Raw genomic sequence first — 2,888 nt, forward strand, 5'->3', positions numbered from 1 at the left:
TGGTGATGCTGCGGGCCTGACGCTGTGCGTTCAGTGGTGATGCTGCGGGCCTGACGCTGTGCGTTCAGTGGTGATGCTGCGGGCCTGACGCTGTGTGTCTGCATGCAGATGAGCAGCAGTACGAGTACGGAGACGACCTCGGCGTGACGGCGGTGGCTCTCTACGACTACCAAGCAGGTGAGACGGGATCCTTCCTGCCTCGTTCAGTCGGAACCGATCAGTTTACTCACTAGTTTAGTTTAGTTTTCATTTTTATCTGTGGTTTAATAATTTCATGACTTGGTTCCAGTTATTTATACTTTTCCTCCATTAATTACCGTTTTAATTTATTTCAGCCTAAACTAAATGTTTTCTTAATTTCAGTTATTTTAGTTTTAATTTTGCCTCTGATTTAAATGAATCTCTTCTCGTTCAGCCGGCGACGACGAGATTTCCTTCGACCCCGATGACATCATCACCAACATCGAGATGATCGATGAGGGCTGGTGGCGCGGCGTCTGCAGGGGCGCATACGGCCTCTTCCCGGCCAACTACGTGGAGGTCCGGCAGTGACTCCGCCCCCCGTCTCCACCTGGGAGTGAGTCCTCCCTCCGCCTGCAGCCGGTTAAAGCTGAGACGTTTTCAGAGTTTCTATCTTTTGTCCCTGAAGAATCAGGCCGAGCCTTGAACTCGCCCTGTAGAGTATTATCATGTTTGGAATCATGTCATGTTTGATCATTTTTAAACTTATTTCTGTTTGTTTCGCTGCTTCGAATGTTTCGGTGTCTGTTTGTTTCTCTGTCTTAATGTTTCCTGGCCACCAGGGGGCGCCTGCTGCCGGCTGCTCTGAGGGAACAACGCTCCGACTTTAATTCATCTCTGGGTTTTCTAATAAAAGTGACATTTTCAAATGGATTATTTTTATCTGTTGGCTTCAGTCACATCATTACCTGCTGTTTCATTTTCTTTTTTTTAATGTTTCAATAAATAAAATATGAACAATTAACATTTTTGGGTCCATTTTCTTTGTAGATATTACCTGAAAACGCAGCTTTCAGAATCCAGAGTGAAAATGTCTGATAAATTACGGAGGCATTGTGGAAGTCAGTTTTTTACTCCTCCGTTTCAGGCAAAGAGCAGGAACCTTTTAAAAATCWGAATATTGTGAATATATTAAATGTTCTTGGTCACTCATTTCAGAAATGAAACTTTCATAACTCACACATTGAGGGAAATATTCTGTCTCACAGAAATTAATGCAAAATTCAGTGTCAGAAAATTTTAATGTGAAGAAAAGAAGCAAATGCAGGAAACTGGTGTCACACTGAAGCATTTTCACAGAATGTTGAGTGGAAGGAAAAAGTGGTGGAAAAATGAGAACCAGAACCCTGGAGGGCTGTCGAGTAAAACCCATTCAAGAATTTGGTGGAGCTTCACAAAACTACAAGGAATAAAGAATTTCATCTTTACTCGCGTTCTGAAATGAGTGACAGAGCATCGTCACCTTGACAGAATAACGTTACTTTTTGCTAAAAGTGCTTTTGCAAATAATTTTAATTTYTTTGGCCAAAATATTTAGGGGAAGAAAATAACTTTGCAAAAAAAGACTTGAGGATTATTTTAAACTTCTCTTTAAAGATTTTCATCTGATTTTTGAAATAACTATTTTTGATTTACTTTAAGCTGAAATGTCTAAATGAAACCCAGAAATGTTCCTGAATCAGTTTCTTGAACGAACAGACGTCCTACCAACGTTCTCCAGAAGGTGGCGGTGTTCACCTGCTGCTGCTGCAATAAAACACCGGAAGAACACGGCTCTAGTGCAATATTATATTTATTTCTTACAGTGACTTTTGGTTGCCATACAAGAAACCTTGAGGAATTGAAGGGGGAGGAAGTAGAGTGCTTTTACAGGAAATTTCTCTCTTTTCGTTTCAGTAATTAGTCGACTYTATGATGATTCAGTAGCACAAAATTACAGCAACATAGAAAACATGAGCACAAGTCTTCTGCACAAATTACCAAAAACATCTTAGCCTCTATGAAGACTTAAAGAATAAAATCTATTAATGGGAAAATAAAGGAAGAGAAACTAAAAGTTACCTGAATGTTTGACGATGATGAAGGAGGGAGAAGTGGGGGGAGGGGGGGGGGTGATGAAGATTCCTACTAAATCTACTCTGCTCTACGTTTCCACAGAGAAAACTGCAGCCACCGCTTATCGTTTAAGGTGGATTTATTTTGACACACAAAGGTTTTCATACAGGTTTCTACGGGCGCGGCCTGCAGGGTCAGGGGTCAAAATGTACACGCGTCCCTCAGTCTCTACACGCTCTGCGCTGAGGGGGGCGCTCTACTCAGGCAGATGGTGCTGTCAGAAAACACTTGATTGGCCAGAAATATCTTAAATCTACTGCAGCAGAGTGTTTTCTACTTTAGGCAACACGTCATTAAAACACTGATGGGTGAGAAAATGGAAAAAATAAAACACAACCAAGGAGAATCATTCAGAATAAATATTGCTTCTTACATAACCCATAAATCTAATAATAATAATCATAATAATAATAATCCACATTTTAATCTACGTATATATTATTTCTGTTTTTGGCAATCCAAGCATCGGTGTTGAACAGTATTTGTTCAGATAACCTCTATAAAATTTCATAGAACTCTATACAAATCTTTAAAAATACTGTGCTTTTCTACCCCCTCCAGCACGCCGCTGAGTTTGAAAACAGGATTATAGCAGCATTGTCCCTCGCCAGCCACCGTACGGCTGATGTTCACAGAACACACGGGTTGTGGATGTCTGTCTCCTGAAGAAAAGCTGCGTGACGGGCGAGATGGAGCCGACGAAGACGGGTCAGAGCGGGGCGTGCTCGGATGGATGAGCTGGGTGGAGGAAG

At 41.6% G+C, this 2,888-nt stretch overlaps 1 protein-coding gene across 4 annotated transcripts in view; it reads left to right on the top strand.

The window, feature by feature from the left end:
- cttn (cortactin) overlaps positions 1-982 on the top strand; it is a 13,545-nt gene extending 12,563 nt beyond the window's left edge. For all 4 annotated transcript variants that reach the window (XM_008406121.2, XM_008406123.2, XM_008406124.2 and 1 more), the window contains 2 exons: positions 109-177; positions 416-982. In XM_008406121.2, the coding sequence (XP_008404343.1) occupies positions 109-177; positions 416-552 (206 nt within the window). In that variant the 3' untranslated portion in view covers positions 553-982. The remainder of the gene's footprint in view (positions 1-108; positions 178-415) is intronic.
- The last annotated feature ends 1,906 nt before the right edge of the window (positions 983-2,888 follow it).

Source organism: Poecilia reticulata, linkage group LG3, assembly GCF_000633615.1.
Source record: "Poecilia reticulata strain Guanapo linkage group LG3, Guppy_female_1.0+MT, whole genome shotgun sequence".
Lineage (NCBI taxonomy): Eukaryota > Metazoa > Chordata > Actinopteri > Cyprinodontiformes > Poeciliidae > Poecilia > Poecilia reticulata.